Source organism: Pezoporus flaviventris, unplaced genomic scaffold, assembly GCF_033815535.1.
Source record: "Pezoporus flaviventris isolate CSIRO_AGI_PZ_B2104156 unplaced genomic scaffold, CSIRO_AGI_Pfla_v1 ptg000078l, whole genome shotgun sequence".
NCBI classification, from domain to species: Eukaryota; Metazoa; Chordata; class Aves; order Psittaciformes; family Psittacidae; genus Pezoporus; species Pezoporus flaviventris.
The window spans coordinates 4442979-4467435 of NW_026892626.1; the positions used below are offsets into that span (position 1 = coordinate 4442979).

At 42.3% G+C, this 24457-nt stretch overlaps 1 protein-coding gene across 1 annotated transcript; it reads left to right on the top strand.

Annotated features, from left to right (window-relative positions):
• The first annotated feature begins 226 nt into the window (after window positions 1–226).
• On the top strand, window positions 227–23917 carry EMP2 (epithelial membrane protein 2). The gene is made up of 5 exons (XM_061473333.1): window positions 227–247; window positions 16231–16342; window positions 18924–19017; window positions 20480–20626; window positions 21201–23917. The coding sequence occupies exons 2-5, from the start codon at window positions 16265–16267 to the stop codon at window positions 21383–21385; spliced, it is 504 nt and encodes a 167-aa protein (XP_061329317.1). The 5' UTR covers window positions 227–247; window positions 16231–16264; the 3' UTR covers window positions 21386–23917.
• The last annotated feature ends 540 nt before the right edge of the window (window positions 23918–24457 follow it).

Below are 24457 nucleotides of genomic sequence, written 5' to 3' on the forward strand. Positions count from 1 at the left end.
GGCGGCGCGCCGGGGTGCCCGCCAGCCACGGGGTGGAAACGGGCGGGGAAAAGCTGCTCGCTTGCTCCCCGCGTCCCTCCCTCGCCTCACACACGCTCGCACCTCTGCCTCCGCGGGCGGCGAGGAGCACTTTTGGGAATTACTTTCTCCACACCCAACCCGTCTGACATCACTTCTGCAGCAGGCCGCACGGGAGCCGCTGCTGCCAGACGATCGCAGCCCGTGTGGAGTGCTGCCCGCGGGCTCCGTGAGTAGCCGCGGCCGAGCAGGGGGCTGAGCGGGCCGGGGCTGGGGTGGCCGGTGCTAGACGGAGGAGGAGGAACCCGCAAAAAAAACAAACAAACGGGGTAAAAATGAAACCCGAGGAGTTTGTTTGCTGCGAAACAAACTTAAATTCGGCACAGCGGCGGGCGCCCGGCCGAGCCGTCCCTTGGGGCCGGCGGGCGCTCGGACGGCGGCTGGGAGCGCTGCGCCCGCCGCGGGCAGCCTGCGTGGCACCGGGGAGCGGGACAAGGCGGGACAAGGCTGCGCCGAGAGCAGGTGGCCCGGGGGTGCGGGAGGCGGCGGGAAGTTCGCCATGTGCGCGGGATGGTGCCGTGCGGGGCTCTGACGCCACCGCTGCGATTGCGTGTTTTTGGCCGCTCACCCCCCTCTAGTGGAAGGAAAATAACTTGGACATAATTCAGTGCAGATCTCGCTTTATGAAGTTTTTGCCAGCGTTAAACGTTTTTCCACTTGAGTCAAACTGCAGTTCTAATAAGCTTCTAATAAGCCAGGCGCTGCCTCACTAGTGAGGCTTTTCTGTGTGTAATGTCCAATTCCCACTCGAGAGGTTACATGCCAGGTACGAGGCGGGCTGCCTTCAGTAATTCTCCTGCAATAGTGAGTGTTGGATTTTAGAGGGTAGCTCCTTGTTTGGACATCTCTAGGAGCAGCAGTGCAACACTGCCCTTGCCTTGGTAGACGTGCCAATGGCTTGCTCCGACTGCAAATGCTGCCTCCAAGAAGCCTGCAGTTTGGCCTCTCCATTAATTTCTTGGCAGAAATACTTTGTTCACATGGTGCAGAAAGGTGGTGTTTTTCTTTTCCAAACGTCTGGGAGTAGTATGTAAATGATCAGTAGTTATTGCAGTTGAGCATGTTAGAAGAATTTTCTGGCTTGATACAGAGCTGTGAAGAATTCCACTGAATAGCTGTAAAATACATGCTAGATTTAAGTAGTTTGCTTTAGGAGCTTTGGAAGTAAACAGCCAACCAGGTTGGCTGATCTCCATCGGGAAAGAAAAAGTAGCACTTTCTTTTCACTTCCTTTCAGACTCCGTACATACAATGCTGGTATATTAACTATGTAAAACAAGCCCTCTTGCCTGCCTGAACAGATGTTTTTTTTCCTGTCAGATAAAATAGTCTGTAATGGCTTTTCCATCCAGACCTGCTCTCTGTGCTGCTTTTGAAGGCTTTGCCATCTAGGCAGGTAGGGTGGTTCAGGAGAAGAACTGTGGGGCTGGGCTGCTGGAGCTGAGATAGCAGCTGCTGCAGACATGGGCAGGCAGGAACCCACAGAAATGGTGGGGCAGTGCTGGGCTGAGGTGCAGTGAGGGGAGGAAAGTGAATTGCAGTTTACTGTGGAGCCCAGCTATGGTTTTTGTAAGTGTGTGACAAATTAGATACCATGCAGCTGGGGTTTAGGTACTTAGCACAGTGAGTGAAATCAAAGTGGGAGTGGAAATAAAGGTACATGGAAAATGTGTTCATCAGAAGCTGATGTGAATTTGTGCAGCGTAAGATGCAAGGACTTGACCTTTGCTTCAAAGACATTGGAAGAAAGAAATCCTGCTATGCATCCCCTTGTGAGCTTATAGAATGAAGCTGGAGAATAGACCATTGGAATACCTGGGGGAAGAGTCATCTTCCATGCTGAATAAAGATGTGTACAGATTTTATCATGTCAGCTGCATGGCTGACATGGATGTTACCAGATTGTCTGCCCAGCAAGGAAAGCAGGAATTTCTCTGCTGGTAGCCATCAATATTAACTCCAGGTGAAATGCAGTAATACCACAACTCTTTAGAGGTCATAAGTTTCTTGTTAATGTGCTCATTTGGGAAGGAAAACAGTCTGTTAATATAATTTGAAATAAAAACAACATACTGTCAGTAGACAAGACACTACTGGTGGTGTGTTCTTTGTTTGTAGTCTCTGGAAACACTTCTATCATAAGTGCCCAACTAGGGTTGATTATGCTGTGGATCTGCCAGCAAGGAAAACCAGTGTATTCCATGTGCTTGCACAGATTTAAAAATTTGCTAGTAAAGAAGGTTGTTCAACAGACTGAGCAGTCAAGACTGAAGGCTGCTACAATGTCATTCATTCTCTTAGACACAGGTTGTGTCTCAACTCTTGGTTGCTGTAGTTACTGTTTCTGGCCAAAACTGATTACAAGAAATTAACATCTTCTCCTTCATCTTGTACCAGCTTCAGTTACTGCACTCTTCACCCCTTGATTTGTTAGTATCTCTTGCTTCACAGTTGTCTCATACCTTTCTCTTGTTTCCATTGTGATGGCTTTTATTTTGTTGTCGTCTCAAGGTTGTTTTCCATCTTGATTTTGACATTTATAGAGTAATTAGAAGAATGTTGTACTGCTACGGATATTTAGAGAAGCAAGACCTTCCTCCACTTTACTAAGTATATTATTTGTGGTCTGTCTCCTTTCGTAATGCTGTTTCCCTGTCCATTTGAAAATGAGTTGGATGGCAGCACAAGGAGACCCTTCCCTTTTCACCTCAGTGTTGTGTATTTTGGTATTCCACTTACTCTTCATGTTCCATTTGTGTCTTGAGCATCATGTAAGACATGACACCACCACATAAATCAGTACAAGAATGTGTTTAATTACAGAGATAAGTAGGACTCTGGAGACCAGATCTTTTCTATTGCCAGCTGGCAGAAGACGTACTTTCCAGGTCTTGCTGCCATTTTCCTGTTGGAAGAAGACCCGATAGAATGAGGCACTATATTAAACAGGAACTAATAAGGAAGGTATTTACTCCAAAGTATAACAAACACTTTATATAAAAACCATGAGATCCTCCAGCACAGCCAAATTTGAAAGTAGAAAGGAGTGCACAGCTTTTTTTGAAATCAGCTTGGTCTCAGAGGGAAAGCAGGGAAGCATAAGCACAGCACTGAGGAATTCCATTCATGGAGCTGTTGAATGTTTGTTAGGATTTGTTTGTTTTTCAGATCATTAAAGCAAACCAGTGATCTCTGTGGTGGGATCTCAGTCTTTGCTGTTTTTTTGAAAGCTTTATTGTTTTAGAAAGAAGATATTTTTGTAAGGAAGATCTCAGTATGTCAGGTGATGCACATGACTTCATTATGAAGATAAGCATCTTCACTTCTAGAAAACAGATCTTGCTGGGTGGGATTCAAGAAAAGCCTCATGGCCTGAATTCATCCATCAAAGGAATTATTATTTCTTCACTAAATGGGGAAAACTTAATTATGCCTTTTTATTTTGCCTATGAAGTTTCATGGGCAGGTTTGATGATGGTATGTGCATGCCAGGTGAAGCCTCACAATTTGGGTGTGACCTTAAAATACAACCCTCTGGCTGTGTAGAGATGTTCACAGAAGTCTGTAGGTGGGGCAGAAAGTGGACTGACTCAAGCACCCCTTAAAGATGGCTATAGGATATATATATATCATAGAATCATAGAATAGTTAGGGTTGGAAAGGACCTTAAGATCATCTAGTTCCAAACCCCCTGCCATGGGCAGGGACACCTCACACTAAACGATTCCACCCAAGGCTTCGTCCAACCTCGCCGTGATCACCGCCAGGGATGGAGCATTCACGACTTCCCTGGGCAACCCATTCCAGTGCCTCACCACACTAATAGTAAAGAACTTCTTCCTTATATCCAATCTAAACTTCCCCTATTTGAGTTTTAACCCGTTACCCCTTGTCCTGTCACTACAGTCCCTAATGAATAGTCCATCCCCAGCATCCCTACAGCCCCCCTTCAGATACTGGCAGGCTGCTATGAAGTCTCCACGCAGCCTTCTCTTCTCCAGGCTGAACAGCCCCAACTTTCTCAGCCTGTCTTCATATGGGAGGTGCTCCAGTCACCTGATCATCCTCGTGGCCTCCTCTGGACTTGTTCCAACAGTTCCCTGTCCTTTTTATGTTGAGGACACCATAACTGCACACAATACTCCAAGTGAGGTCTCACGAGAGCAGAGTAGAGGGGCAGAATCACCTCCTTCGACCTGCTGGTCACGCTCCTTTTGATGCAGCCCAGGATATGGTTGGCTTTCTGGGCTGCGAGCACACACTGAAGCCGGCTCATGTTCATTTTCTCATCAGCCAACACCCCCAAGTCCTTCTCTGCAGGGCTGCTCTGAATTTCTTCTCTGCCCAACCTGTAGCTGTGCCTGGGATTGCTCTGACCCAGGTGTAGGACCTTGCACTTGTCATGGCTAAACTTCATAAGGTTGGAATCAGCTCACCTTACAAGTGTGTCGAGGTCCCTCTGGATGGCATACCTCACTGATGGCTTTATGGCTTACCTCACGGATCCTTAAATACGACGCTGTGGTTGGAATTGCACAGGCCACAGACAGCTAAGGTGGGCAGTATGAACACTCCCTCAGGTATTTAATGCAGGTGTTAAGTGTCCTGAAATACATCAAAATGATGGCCTTCTTCCAGGCAGAAAGTGACCTTCCAGAGTCCCCCGATACCCATGCTGAGGTGCAGTCAGTCTGCAGACTCGTTTATTCTCAGGCTGACATTCTGAATCCACAGAAACAACAAACCAGCCACATAACTCAGTCACAGAAACAAATCAACGTCTAGAGATGGCCAAAGGAGTCTAATGTTGAGTTGAAGCGAGCTGGCTGAGCCTGCCCATATATCACAGGCCCTTTGCCTGGCACTGTGGCTTAGCTGGTTGACCCAAGCTATAGTGTGACTGTACAGGCAGCCAGACTGGTCAAGGAGGAGTGGAGGTGAAGCAGAGTTGGTGCAGGGAGTAGCAGGTGGTCTCTGGGTTCTGTATCTGTATAGCAGCCAGAGTGTACAAGAGCAGTGCAACTGGTGTGCTCAAGTGTGCAATGAAACAAGGGTTAGGAATCCTTCCACCTGAGTTGGTAACGTTCACGTCGTCACCTTTAAGTTTTAATTTGATTGCACCAATTGCAGATTCAAATGACATTCTGAAGGTAGGCTGAGTATTAAATCTGATCACATGCTACAGTATTGCTGTGAAACAAAATAGTTGTAGTTGTGAAAGAGTTTTGATCTTTTTATTTTAAAGCCAACTATTGTACTGTCAATAGAGATGTATTTTCACACTCCTGATAGGTGATGTGTAAACTCTTAAATAACTAAAGGCAAAATTTTCTCAGTTCAGAGCTACTCAAAACCAAAGCAAAACAAGCAGTTTGAAAATCTCACAACAGTGAATGTAACACATTTAATTGCTGGCAATTTCCATAGAGCATCTGCCAAAGTTAAAACAATATCAGCTTTCATTTCTACTGAATTAAACATGTTGTTTTCAGTCTGGAGACACAGACCTTTTCTGCCTTTGTTTGTTGGTTAATTAGGTGGAACAACATAAATCATTCAAGCTGTTCTGTTGTATCTGGAGTAATCTCTGGATAAGCAGCTGTCTGTAGTCAGTAGAGCTCAGGGCCTGAGATTTGCTCTCAAAACTAAATTAATGCCTAGTGTTAATGCTGCAGGTGTGCTTTTTGTTCTGGGTTGGTTTATTTTGCTTTTCATTGGATCAGACCCAGGACACATTTAATCTGTCAACCTGATGGAAAGGTCTGGTATTCTGATATTACACTTGGTCTGTCCCTCCCTGCTCTGCTGAGGTGTTCAGCGGGGACAGCATTGACACCAAAATATGGCCACACAGTGACTGAGCAGGGGTGAGTCCAGGCCACACCTCAGTTCAGTTATTTGCTTCCGAAGCAGGTTCCCAGGAGGCTTCTCATAGCTTGAATAGCTCATTGGTACAGCCCATGTCCCTGTCCCAGCACCATGGTGCAGCTGGCTGATTGCCTGAAGAGCAGGAGGGCTGTGCCCGCAGGCTGCTAAGAGCTCTTGAGCGCTTGGAGGCAACGGTGGCCCCTCAGTCACCCTCAGGAAAGTGGGACAGTTCTTGCTCACTCTTTGTAGCTCTGTTGCCCACTTGAGTAACGAATCCTCCCTTGAAGCTGGTTGTGTGTCATCAGTCCCATCATCACTGCTTGCATTACTCCACTGTACAGATCAACAGTCAGCATTGCTCCCAGCATTACCTGAAGTCTTTCAAAGACAGGAGAGGATTCAGCAGAGTGCGAAGGGCTTGGGGCATTATGCAAAAGCAAGTTGCAAAGGCATGGAGACCTCAGAGAGACTGTGGGATAGCCTTCCCAGGAGTGCAGAGCTGGAGGGACCATTCAGGTCACCAGCTGCCCTGCCAGCATAGGATCACATAATCTCTTTGTGGAGGCAGGTCTTTTTTTTTCCCATGCTGTGGTGGTTGTAAGGTTGTTTGAGAACCTGGCAAGCTTTGTGAGTTGTTATTTCCATCCTAAATATGCTCACACCTGATTTATAGCCATTTATTTTCATCTTTACGTTAAACAGCTTATTTTCCTTCCATGTGTTTGCCTTGACCTGCAAGGAAATATATCCCCAGTCTGTCTTGATCTTCAAAAATGAACAAGTCAGAACAAGAAGTTCTTGTCCTATTTAGCTTAGAAAAACAAGCTTTTAGTGCTTTTAGACCAGCTTCATTGTTAAGAAGGTTTAAATATATACCACAACTTTGTTCATGCTGAAGTGGTGTCTGGTGCGCAACTTAAAGCAGACTTGTTGAGAAAAGGATGCACTGAACACCTGATGTGTGCTTTTTTTTCATTTCTAAGTATACACTTAAGCTCTACCCATATGTACTTCAAGTTACAATTTGTAGCATGTTTTGCAGATGCCTCTGTGAAAGCATTTATGTTTTGTAAGAAATGAGAAACGACAGTATACAAGCAATTCCTTCTTTCAAATGACTGCTGGGTTTTCTCAGTCAATGTATGCCCTTTGAGAACTGACCTCTTGAACAGATTGCTTCCATGGGGTAGCTTTCATTAAAGACCAGGTTTTGGCAGAGTTTTCCCACAGACATGTGAATTCAGCATAAAGTGAAGGTGGATGAGCAGGTGATGGAGGGCACAAGCAATGACTGTGATGGGAATTTGAGATAAAGTGTAACCATTTCAGGTGTTATTTAGTGATAAGGTAGCCCTCCTTACACCACTGTGAGTTGTGTTGGGGTTTAGAAGCAGACATAGAATAGGTTAAAGCTGAGATAATGATGATCTAATGTAAAAGCGCAGTTACAAGAAAAAGTGCTTTAGGGAAAAAGAAGGATATAGAGAAGATTTACGTCTGAGGAAGATGCTGTTTGTGCTGTTAGAGGAGGACAAACTTTCTGCTGAACACACAAACCCCTCTAAAGAACAGTTTTGAAAACAGAAGGCTTTATTATTCAAATGTGCCTGTAGTCAAGGATCTGTGAGCATAGGTAGGTGGCTTCTGTACCTGTTAAATTGCCTTCTCAGCATATAGTGGCTGCTAGATTTCTCTCCCAGGTTTTGCTGGAGTATTTGAATACATCTCTCTTGAGTCTTTTAAGCTTGATTTTCAGGTAAAATGTCACAAGGCTTATTCTCGACAGGGTATTGTGTTTGTGTTTTCCCATAGGTCCTGCCTGTTCTCTGCTTTTCAGTCTGCCCACAAAGGCTTCATGGCACAGTGACTTTTCTGTGCAGTGCACACGGAAGGGCCACAGTGAAAGGAGTGGTAGGGCAAGTCTAAACCCAGTCTGAACTTGTTTGCAAATTCTGTCAGGAGTTACAGAAGTGGCAGCAATGCTGGCATCCCTAGGTCAAAACCTTATTAAAAGCATTCCTAAGAAATTAGAACCATCGGCCTCCTTGGGTCTCAGTACTCAAGGCATTTTTGCTGCAGTTTTTTTCTTGGTTTTGTTTGGAAATGTATGGGGAATAGCAGGGTTCTAATTTCCCAAACTCTCAAGTTCTGGCGTAATAGCGTAGATCTAATGAGGAGAGGGTGAGAAGGAACAGCAGTCCAGGGAGGATCTGCCAGGCCTAACTGTAAGCATGGTCTGTTCTACTTTTGCTAACTGGGTAGGGTTTCTGAGGAGGAGCTAAGAGTTAGTGTTTATGAAACAGATTCAGAAGGAGATGGAAGGGTGCTTCAGAATCCTTTCATGCATTGATGATAGGCCAAGAACATCCATCAGAGTCTACTGTGGTGCAGGCAGTCCCACACAGGACCTGTAGGATGGAAAAACACCCAACTACCGTCACAGCAAAAGGCTTTGTTAACCTATAGGTGTACATTTAGCTTGATGCACACAAAAAGCAGACATCGGAGCTTTGGTTGCAAGGCAAGATTCTCTTAAAGAATCTGGATAAAAACTAGCTCATACCTGGTTTTGTTCAAGAGAATCTTGCCAGTTTGTCTCCAAGCCCCTGTCTTTCACTGTCAAAATGCAATAAGCCAAGTGGTTTAATTGTGCTGCTGAGTCTTCACACAGCCTGCTGCAAGGGCACCAGCAAATGTAGATCTGGCAGAATGACCCCACTTTCATTTTCTGCCATTGAGTTTCATATGTGTAAACAGTGTAATTCAAATAGAGTACCAGAAAATACTGTGAATTAATTTTTGCTGTGTTGATTATTTTCTTCTTTGCCTACATAAGTGATTGTGTGCAGGGAACATTGTTTCATTTCCTTATTTCCTTGCTTTGTGGTGAAGGACTTCGAAAAGCAGCTGGAAGTGTAAGTGACAAGCTCGTTTCCTTCCACATAAAATAGGTGGCACAAGGGGCTGTGGGCTTGAGTGTGCTCTCAGTTAACTGACTGCTTGTAATCAGAAAGAGCTGATGGTGTCTGTGCCATCTAGGGGCTGACAGGACACTTAGCCCTCTTGATTCCAAGTCCAGCATCAAGCAGGGGCTTGAAATTTTATTTCTTGAAGAGGATATATTGTTCTTCATGCTCATGGGGTGGGAGCCTGCCTGCTGCATGGACTGTTGCACTTCCCTCCCGGGTTCCCATTAGATATTAGAGAAATCTAGTCAGAGCCAACCAGTCCTTCTTGGAGGTTTGCTAGCTGGCTAAAGAGATCCCTGGTTGAGAGGACGCACTGTTTCTGTATTGACTGTTAGCTCTGGAATACTTGAAGCCAAGCCAAAATCTGAATCTACACCTGAATACAGAGAATAGGTTATTGAGGGTCTAGTTCTACAATACATTAGATCCCCTGAGAACAGAGAATATGTGAGCATAAATACACAAACTTCCACAACTGTTGGTAGACCTGTGTTATTAATTAACAAATTACACTTAGAAATAAGACTTTAATAAAAGAGAAAACTCATTTTCTGTGTAGTGTGTACACCTGAGAATTCCAACAGTAGGAGCTCACTTCATGCACCAGGGAACTATCAATTTCAGGGATTACTGCCAGCAAACCCTTCGCATGCTGGTTATCAATCTACATGTTAGCTTCAAGATAAGCACTCCTGTCCTATGAAATGTTTAAAGGCAGGTTCCTTAAAGTAAGGTTCCCAAGTCATCACCTACAATAGAACTAGACTGCTTTAGTTGTGTTTTTTCTTTTCCAATATGGATTGATGACATGGGGAAAAAAATAAGAAAATAAGGTACAAAGATTGCATATCCTTTCCAGACTTCTCCTTGTGTGATAGGATTCTTCTGTAGCTGACAAGGAAAGGATCCAGATATGTGTCACAGCTGGGGTGCATGCACAGCATCACACAGGGGTGTGCAGAAACACAGAGGACAGTGAGGATGGGCTGCTGGGCACCCATGTTAGGCTGGCCCTGCAGCTCGGGCACATGCCAAGGTTAACCCTGCAGCACAAAAAATGACAGATGGGTTAGCTGAAAATGAGTGGAAATCTTAGATGATGGTTCAGTGTAGCTGCCACACTGTGGACAGGGTCAGAGCAATAGTCACCTTGGAGAACACTGGCAGGGCCAAATGTAGAAAGAAAGTGTAAGAGTTTGGGTATTACCTGCCTCATTCTAAGGAACAGCACTCAGTAAAATGTACCTTGTGATGATGGTGTTCCCAACTGTTCGATTAACTCATGCAGAAGGAATAATGAAATTGGAGTAAGTTGTTTCAACTGGTATAATTATTTCCTTGGTGTTAAATTTTCTGATTTTCTTGTCCTTTATGTTGTTTGATATTTAGGCATTAGAGGACTGTTGGAATCCTCAAAGCTTTTGTTAGTTTGGGAGAAACTCCACTGGCTGAACTTAGCTCACTTTTGGTTCCAGTTCTGAGAATCACAAATAAAAAACAGAGCCCTTCATATCTGGTAAAGGGAAAAAAAGAAGAAGTTAACAGTATGACTCTGTTCCTTATAAGCCAGGGAATTTGGAATTTTATGCAAGTTTACAGATGATGGTACAGGAAAAACATGGGCCAACTCCTGAGTTCTCTGTCATGAGACACTGTGAGATGTGGCACAAGAAAGCTGTGCAAAACAAAGTGGTAATCATGTAAATCCAAACATCTTATGATGCATCACAAGATCACAAACTTCTCATGCCACCAGTATACAAGCTTTTTCTTCTAACTTCATGTATAGAGCCTTAATTGCGGCACTGAGGGGCAGAAGAATTGATTAAGAAGACTGTGCTTTGATTCAGTTTTACACCAGTGAATTCAAGAAAGCTCAGCTGAATGGAATTATTACTGATGGCCCAAAGACCTGCTGGTCTAGTTGCAAGGAAGAGTCTCAGTGCAGAGAGCTGCAGGTATGGTAACTTGTTCAGCAGGATCATCTACCCCTTCTGTTGGGTGTGTCTTCAGCACACAAGGTGTGGGTGAGAGCAGCCTGCACAGCTCCAGCCCTGGTCTGCACAGAGCAGGAGCTGCTCTGTGTGTTTGCACCCTGTTTCTGGAGTATGAACCATGATTGTTTACACTGAGGTTTTTCACACATGAGCTCGGCTGAAGATGATGCAAAAACCTGACTTGATCATAGGAGGTGAGGGCAGCAGATGATGTAGGATAGGCTTTAGCCTTCTCAATGCAAATGAGCACAGGATAAACACACTGCACTACGTACAAGTTTCTCTGGTTGCAAACACCAAACATGAGAAATAGCCTGGCAGCAGAACGTAACTGCATGGGAATAAATGAAACCCTGGGCTGTGGAGCTGGACTGGAAAGTAGTGATGAACCTTCTGCTAAGAACTGTCAAAGACAGAGTTTTCCTCTTTGCTTGCTTGCTTGCTGTACTAAACAGCAGAAAAAAATCAGTTTGGCATGTCTCTTCATACTGGTGGACATTAAAGATAAACTTTATCTTAGAGTAAGTTCAGGCTTTCTTTGCAGAGGGGTGTGGAGTTTGGCATACGGAGGCAGTCCAGATTTGTGACATGTTTTGCTTACTACAGTTCAGGAATGTTGGGACCCTGGACTGGATACTGTTTGTACTGGGCAGTTCTGCCATTGTCATACTGATTTATCTTGCCAAGAGGCAGTTGCCTTTGCATGTCCAGAAGATCATAGCAGAGGCCCTTCATAGCCACCCCTTGTACAGCACATCAGGCTCTCATAATCAACGTGTAAATTACTGCTTCCAATAGTTTGCATTACTGAAACTATTAAAGATAAGTGTGACTGCTGCATTTATGCTCTCTATGCAAAATAAGGTAGCACTGGAGTATTACCCAGAAACAATTCTTCTGCACTAACTGAAAAAATCTTTGTTGTTAATATAATTGGTCCTTCTGTTTTCAGTGTGTTTTGTTTAAGTATTCTCCACTGTAATGGCATTTGTGGGAAATCTTATTATCACAGCAAATCTGGATATGTTCAGTAGGATTCTCATAACTTACTCTTCCTGGTTTCAGTGGCAGTCTGCCCTTCTAACTCAGCTGTACCTGTACATTTCTGCCTCACAACATACTTTGTGAAGTGGTATTAAATGCTGAGGCTTGCAAATGAAGCATCATGTTGACATCCAATGTCATTCTTACTTTAACGCCAGAGCTGTTTTTGATGTCACATGTGATGAGCTGAGTCAAATTTTTTGTTCTCTTTTGTCAGAGTTTTGCTGGATATTACTACAGGGATGTTCCTGAAACAATTACAGATTGATAGGAGAGCAGAGGTGGAAGGAGCCTCAGGAGGTCCCTCATCTGGGTTCCTGCCCCAAGTGTTCCTTCAGAATGCTCTGGGCCTTGCTTCAGTCAAGTTACGAAGATGTCCAAGAATGGAGATCCCACAACCCTTTAGGCAGTGAACTTAAAAATCGTAAATCCTTTGTCTTGAGAGCATGGTGCCTATCAGTGAATATTACTGTGAATGATAGAAAGTAGAAACTTTGCCCAAGAAGCTTGTTTTGATCCATACAAATACTCTTACCAGATAAAAAGGCTAAAAGAGAAGAATTGAACAATGGTTCATTTAAGAACAAGAGTCCTGTAAGAGCAAGAAGCCTTTTCATAGCAGCGTGTATTAGCACTGATAACAGGACAGTGCTTCCAAGGGCTGCAAAACAGCAATGGAAAAGTACTACAGCATCCCTGATCATATCGCATGTCGATACCAAAGTTTTGCTTGAAGAGTCTGACCACGTCTGTGCATCTTCTTCATATGGTTGTTTGCAGATTCTTGTTCAGTGCAGCAGTACAAAGTACTAGATTCCGTGATGTGACTTTAAAATGCATCTTCTTTTCTTATGAACAACCCCTTTTAAGCAATATTTTCTTGTGGCTGCACAAATTAAATGTAAGAGATGATAGGATTTTAATCAAACACAAATTGCTGGTTGCTCCACTGAGCAGGATTAGTTCAGCCAGGTTAGACGGCTATGCTGGCTTTGTTCTTACAGGTACTCTTGTTTTGAAAGCATGAGGCAAAGCCACTGCCTGGTGCTGTGCTGTTGGTGTGCCAGCCCCTGCTTCTGCTGGGGTTTAGGTGCTGGAAAAGACCTAGGAACAGTCATGAACCTGAAGAGAGGCCTTGAGAAGCAGCTCATGGTGAATAAGAAATAGAGGACCACAGCGAGTATGCAGAATATATTATAAATATAATAAATTATGAAAGTAAAAATTCTGAACGTTAATGTAAAGAGCGTTCTCAGATATTCTCAATGTGAAGATATAACTGTATCCTTCCTTGTTCATGGAGAGAAGGAAGGAGCTGCCTGCTCCTGGATTGGTACCCAGGCAGGCTATCCTCAGAGGATCTGGGAAGGAATTGCTTCTTCCTGGAGGAGTAGAAGGATCTTGAGTCTCCAGAACAAGCTTTTAAATTCCAGCATTGTCTGCAGTGGAGGAGGACTGGTTGCTAACAGTCCCCCCTCAGAGGTTAAGTCCAGAATTTCTGCCTCGAGAGGGAAGCAGATACTGTGGCAGTAGCTTCTGCGCCATTGCTGGCTGCATCTCGGAAGTAGGGTGCTGTTTTTTGCATCCTGGGCACAGACTACACAGAGTTTGGCTGGAAGATACTGCTTCCCTCATTACTCCATTCGCAGGGTGTGAAAAGCCAGTCTGTCTCTTGGTCTCCATGGGAAGAGGAAACTGCTAGTAGTGATTGTAGCCCAAAGATCTTTCTGTGCACCTCTGGGATCCCTACTCAGGCCTGACAGATTGGGTGACAAGTTCTTGTTGTCTTTTCCTGGTATTAATTACTTGGAATTGATCTGTCTCCTTCCTTTCCCCCAGTGTCCTTAATTCTCATAACTGTGCATACCTGTTGTAGCACTGCGTACACAGAAGTTGTAGCAGCTCATGAAGGGAGCCATTGACAGTGGGTCAGGAGGAAGTACCTAACAACAGCTGTTACGGAGGTTCTTCAGAGCAGAAACATCAAACTATTCTTATTGTCCTTGATCTTGAAAAGACAAAACAGAAAGCTCTTTAATTCAATCTTGGCTTTATTTGGGTAAAACATAAATGTCCTCTCCTCATCATTCATACATATTTATCTATCCTGTCAGAAACACTTCTGTTTATGGCTGAAAGCAGTAAAACAAAAGCATCCACTTGATTGAAGACAAAGTGAATATTTCTGTGCTGACAAGTCTTGATTTCCATGATTGGTTTTCATTAGGTTACAATTTTCTGTCTCTCTACTTTATGATGCTTGATGTTATAAGATGAAATTGTATTGTTATTCTTAAAATAACACTGAATACAGTTTGATTCTGTCTCCTTACATGGCAGATGCTTGTTGCAGTATTGTCTGCTTAGATACCATCAGTGCAACAAATGGAGCTCAGAAAAACCCCAACTGCAAAACCATAGCATGCTGGGTGAAAATGGGTACATTTCACAATGAAAACAGTTTGATGTGGTGTTATACAAAACCACAAAATATCTTCTTTTCCTTCTTCCTTCCTTTCATTCAAGAAAGGCTTGATAAAGAATCATGAATGACATTTCTAGAAGCAGAACTAGATTCAGAGCATCTTGAGTCATCCCATGGAACTTGCTCATTGGAGGAAGTTGTGTTGGAGAAGGCAAAGTTTAACAGTGAGAAAATAGGAAGGAATAAAAACTTGAGTAGCTCCTTTCCTTATTTTCAGATCTGACTTAGCTGTCCCATACAGTCATTCCAATCAGGTATGGATAGAAGGTTATCTATCTGATCAATTCTCATTTGCCCAGAAGCACTTTAATGCTGTTTGGCTCTGTGCTTTTTGTGATGCTGTGCTGCAGTGAAAGGCCATGTAAACGATTAGTCTCAAACTTCTAGTCCCTATTCAGCATGTGCTTATGTGCTGTCATCTTTTTGTTTAAGTTTTGCAGAGTAGTTGTATTTTGGCCTGGTGAGAATGCCAGTGGAGCTGCTTTGAAAGTGCTGTCAATGTAGTCCTTTTATTTGGTTCGTTTCTCCACGTGGTTCATGATTCCAGTAAATGGCAGTAGGGGAGAGAGGGTTAGACATGAGAAAAATCATGGAAGTCCTAAAAACATCATAACTGCCTTTTCTTCTGGGTATTTGCTGTATGAATGGGATTCTTTGAGATAAGAGAATGTGTCCAAAGGAAGTGGAGAAATGTGTGGATGAGTGATAACATGCAGAGTGTACAGAAGAGTGCACATTAAATGCAGAAAAAATATCTGCAAGACTTGTCGATTCCTTACAGAACATAGCATACATTAATGAGCATTTTTATACAACAAGGAAAAGAGAATAGATACACCAAGCAATTTACATTTCTGTGTATGAGTAACAGTAGTTTTTCCTACTGTATTTGTTATGTGCCCGCACATTTCCGGGGAATTCCAGTCCAAATAAAGCTGTGGTTCCTTTTATACATAAGAATTCTTATTTAATTTTTTCATTTGAGATGTGAAATGGCAATAAATGAGTTAGATAAGGTATGAAAATAATAGACTGGAGAGAGTATCAAATGACTGAACATAAAATCACTAACTGGATGATTACATGACTAATGAATTTATTCAGCCCTAACAGTCAGAGGGGTATGTTGGAGAAAATGGTAGCCCTCAGTCATTCATCAGTGGATAAAACTTTTAACTAGATCAACAAAGGACAACCTGTATGAGACCTAAGGTAGGGCATAGCTGCTACTAAATCTAGGAGGTTAATTCTTGATGCACTGAATTTTGTTCCAAAAGCATCCTTTGGAAATCCACGTTTCTTCTTACTTTGAAAGCATGGTTGAAACGAGACCTTACTATACCCAGTGGAAATTCTACCAGCAAACAAGGCTGTAATTTGAAGAATACTTCTCTGAAAGTCAACATGAAGGAGTTCTATTCTTGCTGGAGAAGCATGTAGAAACTTCTCCATGTGTTTACTCACTGCAGCCATCCCCCTGGCAGGTTGCAAAATGCACCTCTTGGCTTCATTTCAAGTTGTCACTTTGACACCAGGGATGCTAGTTACATATCACGCACAACAAACAGAACACTGTTACACTGATGGAAAGTCTGATTAAGTGAAATCTTTTCTCTCTAGAGACAGGATGTGTGCTGTGGGCTCAGACTGCATACGATGCTCCTGGTGAGCAGCACCTCGCTCTGAAATCCCCTCACACTGGCCTTGACTACTCACAGCCACACAGCCATGGGGAAGCAGCATAGTGACTGGTCAATCTGGTGTTCATATATGCTCTTATTTTTAACAGATTTATCTCGGACTAAAGCCTCCACAGATCAAGGATGTTGATTCTTCTGGCGTTCATTATTGTGTTTCATATAACCTCAGCAGCACTGCTGTTCATCTCAACTATTGACAATGTAAGTATCGTTTCTTCTTTTTTCCTCTCAAACATGCTGGTGTTTCTTTGCTTCATAAAAATTAAGTTATTTTTCTCTAGTTGTCTGCAACTTGCCTATTGGAAGCATGTAACTTTGTTGGGCACACTGGTCTCCTTGCATCTTTTTGTAGAAGAAATGCCTGGAGTATGCATGTTTCTGCTGTACAGGGATAGGACTATACATGTAGCTGCTGTGCATTTGTGTGGTGTCATGTTCTAAGCCCATGTCATGCAGCTCATCTTCTCCCCTTTAAGATACTTGGCCAGGGACTATCTTTAGAAATACTACCATGCTTGCAGGGTGAAGCTGCTATGGGACTTGCTTCAGCTAGGTATGGGGGTGGTCTGTCATCCTTTTGATCAAGTACATGCAGTCAAATAGCTCATGGTCAGTGCATGGAGATAATCTCAGTCAGGCTGTGCTTTCCCTCAGAAGCTCAGTTAATTCATGAAAGAGACAGCGTGATTTTTTCTGTTTCCATTCAGTTGAACATTTTCAGCACAAAGTTTCAGAATCATTTATGTTACATTCTTTGCAAATTTTCTTTTTATTTTTGCACCCAGAAAGAATTTACTTTCCAGTGTTTACATCCAGCTCTTAATTGAATTTTCCTCTTTCCAAAGAAGCCCTCCAACGTGATTGGTACTTATAGCTGTGTACTGGAATCTGGCTTTCTCTAAGAGGTTTGATATATGTACAGGTTTATGGGATTAAAAATATTGTCTGCTGAAAACACTGTGCTCAGTGATGCTGGTTTGCATCCCGGAGACTTCTCCAAGACTGTGCTCCAAGAGAAATGATGAATTGCCCACAACTTTTTATGGCAGAATGGTACAAACTCACGTTATCTTTAGCCAGCTGGTTGATTTGTCTAGTGAAGTGGGTCATGAATTGAGAACCAAAGAAGGTTGTCTAACCCTGCTCCTTTAAGCATATACAAAGCTGGGATAGTGGACAAAGCAGCTTACTTTTAGTTCAGATCTGCTATATCCAAATCAAATTATTATAGTAATAGAACCACATGCACTTTGCTTTGTGCCATTAGCTACTTGCAAACAATTGCAAACTTAAACTGTGTAAGCAACTCCTATTAGATTTTATCATCTTCCAGAGGCTTTTTATAGTCATGAGAATAACTCTGAAAGGATTATATAGTGCTCAGAGCTGAAAATAAATTGAGCTTGGACTGCAAAATCCAAATGAATGGCATCCTGAGAAAGCAATGTTCTTTCTTAAAACAAAGTGTTATTTCTGCACATCTGCCTATGACCATAATACATTGTAGTTTTTACTGCAGTATTCTTTTCAAAGAATACTGCCCAGTAAACTGTGAGGTTTCTGGAGTGTCTGTTTAAGCAGCAGATGCCACAAGGAGTCATAGTTGTATTTTTTCAGCTGTATTGAAAGCAAAGGCTGGGGCAGCTATCGGAAGGGGAATGGGTTTCCTGGGGAAATGCCACTCATGTGGAGTGCTTGGTATTTCCCAGGCTTCCGTACAAATCCCTTCAGTCACTGCAGCACCACTTTGTGTTGTTAAAACAACAAAGTATAAATACCACAATAGGATCTTAATTTGTCACCAGTCACTTCCAGTCAAATGCCACAGCGTACATCCTGCGCTCTCATACCAACAGCACAGCTATGCTGAGCTGAGATTAATTCAATCCAGTGTCAGGAATCAGAAAATGAATAAAGGGCTTCTGTTTCATAGGTGCTATATATTCTGTTTCATTCCATGCTATTGCCTGTGAATTAGAATGTGCTGGGCCTTTAAAGAGTTGTGCATCCTAAATAGGATCTGGAGGAACAAAGCAGATCTTATCTAGGTACCTTTTTGAATGAGCAGCCACTGACTATCCAAAATTTCTTCTTGAACAGTGGAAAATCCCTTGTGCTTTGGGATGTTAAAGATTGCCATTTGTTCAGGTCTCAGTGAAAATGACCTGATTAACGATACACCCTTTCTTCCAAAATGCTATTACATGTCAAATTTAGTTTGAGCAGTTAAGTATCAAAACTGAAGAGAAATTTGTTGCAGTTGATTATAGACTGAGGGAGCTGGGCTTGTTCAGCCTGGAGAAGGCTCCAGGGAGACCTTAAAGGAGCTTCCAGTGCCTAAAGGGGCTGACAGGAAAGCTGGAGAGGGACTTTGGCCAAAGGGGAATGGCTTTAACCTGACACAGGGGAGATTTATGTGAGCTCTTAGGCAGAAGTTCTTCCCAGTGAGGGTGGTGAGGCACTGGCACAGGTTGCCCAGAGAAGCTGTGGCCGCCCTATCCCTGACAGTGTTCAAGGCCAGGTTGGCCAGGGCTTGGAGCAACCTGGTCTAGTGGAAGGTGTCCCTGCCTGTGGCAGGATGGAACTGGATGAGCTTTAAGGTCCCTTCCAATGCAAACCAGTCTGTGATTCTATTCTATGATTCTCTTTGCTCAAGAGAGCTAAGGAGTTTGGGGTGGGTAGGTGGTTGTTGAGCTTTGTGGATTTTGGTTGTGGGTGGTTTTGTTTGCTTGTTTTTGTGGGGGTTTTCCCCCTGTAAGAGCCCTTTACTTTTATTTTGCAGGCCTGGTGGGTAGGAGATAATTTTTCTACAGATGTCTGGAGTATGTGTGACACAAATACTAGCACCTGTATGGCAATTACTGATCAGTTCACAGGTGAGTGTCTCACTGTGCCTGTCTCAGTTCCTTTAGCAGGAGATCTGGTGAAATCAATACAAAGTATGTAGGAGCAATAATCTATTTGTTCAAAAATCTGTATGCTCTAACTACTTGGGTTTTCTAAAAGCTTTAGTACTGGCTTTTCATTTTGGAAAAGCCAGTTGTTTTTGTGAGAGGAAAACTGAGGGAACTGTCAGGTGCTCTTGAGAGCCCAGGGCAGGAGAGGTGAGCAGATACCAATGAGCGCTAAAGGGTTCTGTAAATAAAGGGATCAGTGAAGCCATCTGAAAGTGTGGCTTAAGTGACAGAATTTACCTCAGAATTTGAACTTTAACTTTCACAGTGGAAATTAAAAATACTGGCAGCGTAGAGGAATTAGGGAAAAAGTGAAAGAAAATCAGAGCACAGGGTGCATTTGTAACAGAGAGAACTTAATGTACAGCACAGCCTAATACCCTGCTTTACCAAACATAGAAAAATTCTCAGATGTTACATTACTTTATTTCTGCACTTTTGATCTTTGTCTCTATTGAAGAGGTAGACGATTTGAAAAGCCATGTACCCATAACCTTCCAAGTATCAATTTGGCTTACAGCATATGTATCCCGGCCCAAGGCAGGGTGGTGGGACTTGATGAACTTGAAGGTCCCTTCCAGCCCAAACTATTCCATGATCCTATGATACCATGCTGCAGGTGGTCTGTTCCACACAGGCGTTCTTGAGCTAGCGCAAATGTAACATATTTGCATTTGATGTCTATATTACTATGCATTCGTTGCTATTGGGTACCCAAACTAGGTAGGTTGTAAGTAGCTGAGGTGCATCTGCTGTTCCAGAGCTACTGTTGGTGTAGCTTTGCTAAAGGAAAAGTGCTGTGAGGAGCTCATCTGTGTAGCTGATCTTGTCTGCATCGCTCAGGCAAAGGTACACAAAGAAGCTATGGGTAGTTACACATTTTTGGTTACTTTAGCTCTTAGTTATAGGGAAGTAATAGACAGGGTCAAAAACCTGAATCAAAGGACTCTTTTGTGCAGAGTGTGGATATCCTGTCTGGTTAATATCTCATTGGAAAAAGCTGTCTTCAGGCTGGTGAGAGGCCCAGGTCTGTGTTTGTAAGCCATTTGGGATCCCTGGCAGTTTTGCTGTGCCTTTAGTACACTGATGGTAGTAAAGGAAGTGGTGGGGAGAAACAGTGTCTTCAGTATTTTTATGCAGTTTTATGAAGAGCTTTTAGAAGTCCATAACCCCCTGGCTGTTTTAATACCATGGAAGCAGAGAAGAACCACTCTTCTCTGGTTCCATGCACCAATGGTGCATGTGCACCATTGAAATGCGTGCACAACTGGTTTGCTGTAGCTGCTGAACTGGTTCCAGAGCATAGCTCTGCCTTTCTGCTAATTGCAAGAGCAGGTGAAGAGAGAAACTGTATTTTTAACCGTGACTGCTTTTGTCTTTTCAGAATATCAATCAGTTCAAGCTGTTCAGGCCACCATGATCCTATCTACTATTTTCTGTTGTGTGGCATTTCTGGTTTTCATTCTTCAACTCTTCCGTCTGAAGCAAGGAGAAAGATTTGTGTTAACCTCTGTTATCCAGCTCCTGTCATGTGAGTAATTTTTCAACACTTATGACTTTAATAATGTTTACACAAGAGTAGGAAAGGAAAGGGGAAAAAGGTTTCAAAAAGAATGAGCTGCATGAGGACTCTTGAGGCCATAGCTTATACTTTGTACTTGTTTAAACAGTGAACTGCCCTATTCTGTACTTTTTAGGCAGTTAAAACATGGATGACATGACTGCTCAGAATAAAGTCATTTAAACATTGAAGGGAAAGAATCTGAGATTCCGATCTTCATGGACAAATTAAATAACTACATAGCTGTTACAGGCAGGTACTCCATTTTTTGCTAGGCTTTAAAACTATGCAGATGTTTAGAATCATTTTGTGTGCACTCCAAAGAACATAAACACAGAACAGCACTTCAAATTTAACCCATGCCAAAGAAACTGAAAATGTGTCCTGAAACACTCTGGGTTTAGTCTGCAGATGGAAAATGAGTGTCTGCAAAAAAGGGCATTGCTGGAAGCGTCTGACAGAAGAGTAACAGCGAGTAAATAGTTGTTGTGCATATTGATAGTATTTTAAGATGATAAACTTTATTATTTTCTTCTTCCCCCAGGTCTGTGTGTTATGATTGCAGCTTCCATTTATACAGATAGGCATGAAGAGCTACACAAGAGCAATGAGTATAGGATTGGAGTTTCTAAAGGCCAGTATGGCTATTCCTTTGTCTTAGCTTGGATTGCATTTGCATTTACTCTGATCAGTGGTGTTATGTACCTAGTATTAAGGAAGCGTAAATAAATGTCAAGCAGCTAGTCATTTGTCACTGCAGTACAAAACCAAATTTCAGTAACCATTTTGTATATAATCATTTACATGGTTTTGTAGTAAAGGTATTGTTTCTCTACAAATGTACTGTGTTCTTGATATGAAACAGAATTAAACAAAATGGCAGGTTTAATGGGTGCCTGGCACCTCTAGGTCAGGGGCTGAGCAGGACAGAGCCACCCTGGTTCTTTTACCTATTTCATCATCACAAACCGTTTTGCCTTAACTAGATGTTAACAGTTTATTCCTGGCCTCTAGAAGATTGCAAATAAAGCCCATGTAAATTAATTTGTAAGCAGTGTGCTACCTGTATTCCTGGACCAGATATTTCCCTTTGGAATAGGTTAAATATAGGGGGAGTGAAAAAAATGAGGCCCAGATCACACTGGAAGCAAACAATTACAGAAGGCCAAAGCTGCACTCGCTGCGCCTGGCAGAGGACTCATGTTCTACTCTTTACAATGTACAGTAAGTGTCATCAAGCTTTTATTAAAACCACTTGCTTTGCAAAAGTAAACAACCCTTTTTTGTACTCCAGCAAATTATTCTCTTGATTCTCTTTCACATTTAATTGAAACACACAGAGCCTTTGGCAGGAGAATTTACCAGCAAATCCACTGAACAACTTGGGACCAGAATAGTCTGGGCAGTAAGAAACACCCCACTCAAGTCCCATACCTCTTTAGTTTTGCATTGTGTGTAGTCTCTCTGGAAGGAAAGAAAAAAAAAACCCAACATTACCTTGCCTACATCTGCAAATTTCCAAGCAAATTGGTGATCAGTTAAAGCCAAATGCATGTTTCTATAGCCAAACTCAACATGGTTATTACACCAGGCTTTGATTATATAGCAATTTCATGGCTATTGTGTCATTTACAAAAGCATTCCCTGAGTCTGCCAATTAGGAAATTGGCCTTTAAAAATTCATTCTAGATTCCACTGTGGATTTTGCTTGAACCAAACACTCCTACTAAATAAATCAGAGTGTGATTACTTTGCTTATGAATTCCAGGCCAGTTTTGCAAGATAAAATGACTTGGTGGTTTTTATTTTTCAGGCATTTTGCAAGATAAATCTATACTGTAATAGCAGGCTCAACTGCTCAGCAGTGTAATACTGGCTTTGGCTGTTGGTGACTTTGGAGTTGGGAGATCAGTGTGGAGAGTGAAGTGGCTTTTTCTGGTTAGTCACAGCTTTGATGCTTAAATATAGATTTGACTTTGTAAAAGCACTAACCAGTTACTTCAGTACGTTCACTAGAGCTGGCCCAATATACAGGCAATAAAAAAGTAAGTAGGTTTTGAATGAGGTCTTACATTTAATGTAGAAAAAAAATGGTTACTACAAAGTAGTATAGCTCTACTGAAGTCTATACTTACTGCAGTATACATCAGCTGATGGTCTGACCCATGCCTTCAGGTAACTGATCCTTGATTTCTCAGAAAATTACAGTTCAGGTGCATAACTCTGTAGGAACTGTCACCAACATGAGTAACAGTCATACAATTCCATCTCCATTCCTTGAACATCCTAAAATACTTTGGCTTGTACTAGTTGTCTTTTGGGAGCAAAGAAAGCCCAACAGGATTGTTAAAAAATTAGATGGAGGACAACAGATTAGAAGATAATAGTAAAAATGCCCACATCATCTGAGCAAGACTCCCCAGTCTAGCATGATGCTAGTGTTTTGTCAGGGCTTTTTTCTCACAGTGGGAACACTCTGAATTTCCAGAATTACTACCCTACTTTTTAAAAAAGTGTTTCTACAGTTTGCTGAATAAATTTCAGATTCAAAACCTGAATTCTGCTGGCAAGAAGAATTTGTCTTAAAACAAGCAGATGCAGGTTTAAGGTTGAAAGTAGACAGACTATTATCAGGTGTTTTGCTAGTTGTATTCAGACATGAAACAGTAAGGGAAATTCCTAAGCAACTATAGATTCAAACTACCTTATATCTAGAGGAGTCCTGTAAAATTCTGAGTTAAGCTGTTACACCACTGGCTTGAAGAGATGCTTCTCCAATTTCTCGCCTCAATAATGTTCAGGTCATTTATAGAGCAGATATTTAAAATAAGGATATATATATACATGAACACACAGCTTAATTCCTCAGTGAGAGCACTAACCCTTAACTAAAGTGAAAAGCACGCACACCACGGTATACAAGCAGCAGCATGCTCATGATGCCACATAAGAGAAAATGGGAAATGTTATGCACACCAAGAAAAATGCCAAACCAGTGTGAACTAGAGTTTTAGCAGGACAAACATACTTTTGGATATTCTCTCTACCTGATAATGCCTTTAAAATGGTTACCATTTTCTATGCTCTATATATTCTGAAACTGTACGTGAAAATAAATTCTTGTACTGTAATAGCAAGCTCAATACATTTAGCAATCTGACTTTGTCTTTAAGCTTGGGATATATTTACACAATGTTGGATGAGAAACAGTTGAGTATTCGTGTGAACAGGTAAAATTAAATTCTTCCTGCCTGTACTAGACCCACAAGCTAATTATTTTTGTCCTTTGTCGAAGATCTTCCAGGGCAAGCAGAGAAAATACTAGTAGATTGTATATTTAAGTGCATCATGTCAAAAGAATACCTGCTAAGTAATGCAAGACCCACAGGTGCTCTGAGTTTACTTGTGAGAGTTATTTTTGATAATCTGCAGAAACAGCTGTGTATTTAACATCAGGTTGAGTGCCTGGACCCTGTGAGAAAGTAATGCTAGAAACAGGCCCGTCACTTCTATATCCAAGGGTCAGGTTTGCATTGAGATGGGCTTGTACAGATTGATTCAAAACACCCCCCCTCAATCCCCAGAAATTATTTCCCACACCCCTTCTAATCATAGTGAGCAAAAGGGAAAAATCCAAACTATGAAAAGATTCACTAGCAGCTGTGACTACCCTGTCCTCTTTTACCCAGCATCTGAAAGGAAGCACAGGAAACAATCTTGGAAAACATATCTGAAAAATTTATGTCAATATATGTATCACTTTTAAAAAAAAAGTATTTTTTTAAATGTGTATCATTCAGG